Consider the following 2,208-nt stretch of genomic DNA (forward strand, 5'->3'; position numbering starts at 1 on the left):
TCTTGACCTACGCCAACTTGCAGGGTGTGTCGTTAGGTGACCCAACATCCCGGCCCCGTTGAAAGGACTTTCAAATTGGTAAAACTGCAATTTTGTGGATAGGGCGGCGAATGATTCCCTTCGAGGTGCATATGTCGACCACTCTAACTCGAGCATCTTTTCCAGGTATGGCCTCTGTAACACGTCCAATTTGCCATCGCTGTGGCGGCACATTGTCCTCATGGATGAGAACCATAGCGTCCTTTGCAATGTTTGCATGGTCAGTGGTCCACTTTGTTCGCGCTTGATGGCGGTGATTTGAGTCCATTTGTTGACGAGGTTGATGTTGTTTGCTATTGCTCGCTCCGGTAGAGATTTTAACGCACTGCCGGTTATGAAATGCCCTGGAGTCAACGCCTCGTAATCGCTGGGGTCAGATGAGAGTGGAGAGATAGGCCGCGAATTAAGAACAGCTTCTATTTCCACTAGTACTGTCGTCAGCTCCTCATACGTAAGTCTGGCGTTCATGATGCTGCGGTTTAGATGACCCTTGGCTGATTTAACTGCGGCTTCCCAAATGCCGCCGAAATGAGGTGCTCTGGGGGGAATCAAATGAAAATTCACAAATTCATTAGTACAAAAATTGGTGATGACATTTTGGTTCTCTTTCTTGAAAAGGAACGCTTTCAATTCCGCAAGTTTGCTGCACGCGCCGACAAAGTTAGTTGCATTGTCGCAGAAGATGTCTGTTGGAAGGCCTCTCCTTCCAATCATTCGCTTTAGCGAAGCTAAAAATGCATCCGTGGTTAAGTCAGAGACGACTTCGATGTGTACTGCCTTTGTAGCAAAGCACACGAAGATGGCGATGTAGGCTTTATAGGGAGCCTTGCCCCTAATGCGAAGGTAAACGCTAATCGGTCCGCAAAAATCGATGCCGCAGCGGGCGAACGGGCGCGATGGTGTCAAGCGTTCAACAGGCAGATTGCCCATCATGTGTGGGAGTAGTTTTGGCTTGTATCGAATGCAATGTATACATGATCTGACGATGCGTCTAGCAATATCGCGTGCATTAATTACCCAAAACTGAAGACGAATTAAACCCACCAGCGCCTTCGGGCCGGCGTGATAGTTTTTGATGTGTAGATGTCGAACATATCGCGTGACGAATTCACATTTGCTAGGTAATAAAATAGGGTGCTTTCTGCTTTCTGGAAGATCTGCCAATTCAAGTCGTCCGCCAACTTTCAACAGTTCAAAGTCATGAGTAGACTCCAAGAAAGGGTTTAGATTACCTTTGTTGCGACGAAAGATTGAGAAATGATAAATGGCAGAAAACCCCTTTCAAATGTTCGCTGGGTAGCGACGAAAGTTAGGCAGCAAAAACTAAGTGAGCGTTGTGCGGACAGATATAAAAAATGTAGTGGCGACAGCGAAGTGCGAGTGAGCGCTAGCGTAATGAGCGGTGGCGAAGCGAAGGTGTGCGACAACGAAGGGCTAGCACACGCCAACGAAATAGCAGCAACGACTAATGATGGCAGCGACAGCAATACAATGCGTGATCAAATGAGAGAAAGCGCGCGTCGGCGTATTTGCAAGTGTGCGCGTTAGCGTGTTAGAAGTGTGTAGAGGCAGTTAATTAGCGAGCAGCAGCGACGGTAGCGAAGCAAGTATGAGCAGAGCAGTCTTCGCGTAGCGACGAAGGCAGCAACGACAAGTGTTGACGGTGGCAGGGGAGCAAGTGTGCAAATGAAGTGTGAACGCTCAGCGTATGACCGAGCGGCGGTCTGAGCGGCACTTGATCCAATGACCGTTCTCCGACCTTGTACAATTTTGCGAACAAATGGGACTGCTATGATGTCCAACGGTGGTAGCCAACGGTGAGGTCCTCCAGCGATGATGATGAAGTTGATGGTGCGCGAGCCAAATGATGACCACCAAGAGCGAAACACGAAAAGTTATTTTTATAATAGACGCGTTAAAACTTTATTACATTAAATTAATTTTAACAAGATTAATTTCAACGCGAGCAATAATCTGAATTTAAAGCACTGCCCCACGTTGGGCGCCAAAATGTAGGGTGAGGAAGGTTTTTTCCAACCCGCGATCCAAACTAAACGTTAGCGAAACGAATCTAACTTCGAAAATTGGGCTGTGCAATTAAACCGATATCAACTACAACCAACTGAAAATATTGCGAGGGTAAACACGGCGTCTTGGTGGTCAACAGTA

At 47.4% G+C, this 2,208-nt stretch overlaps 2 protein-coding genes across 2 annotated transcripts in view; both read right to left on the reverse strand.

Moving 5' to 3' along the window:
- On the reverse strand, positions 1-2,202 carry LOC118748926 (the record flags this gene model as incomplete). Its single annotated transcript, XM_036483674.1, is given in 1 exon segment — positions 1-2,202. A coding segment is annotated over 1 exon segment (972 nt), but the record flags the coding sequence as incomplete, so codon positions are not given.
- Positions 1-2,208, reverse strand: part of LOC118734330 (titin-like) — a gene marked incomplete in the record, with an annotated part of 912,470 nt that overhangs the window by 654,586 nt on the left and 255,676 nt on the right.

Source organism: Rhagoletis pomonella, unplaced genomic scaffold (assembly GCF_013731165.1).
Source record: "Rhagoletis pomonella isolate Grant_MI unplaced genomic scaffold, Rhpom_1.0 Rhpom_scaffold_00001, whole genome shotgun sequence".
NCBI classification, from domain to species: Eukaryota; Metazoa; Arthropoda; class Insecta; order Diptera; family Tephritidae; genus Rhagoletis; species Rhagoletis pomonella.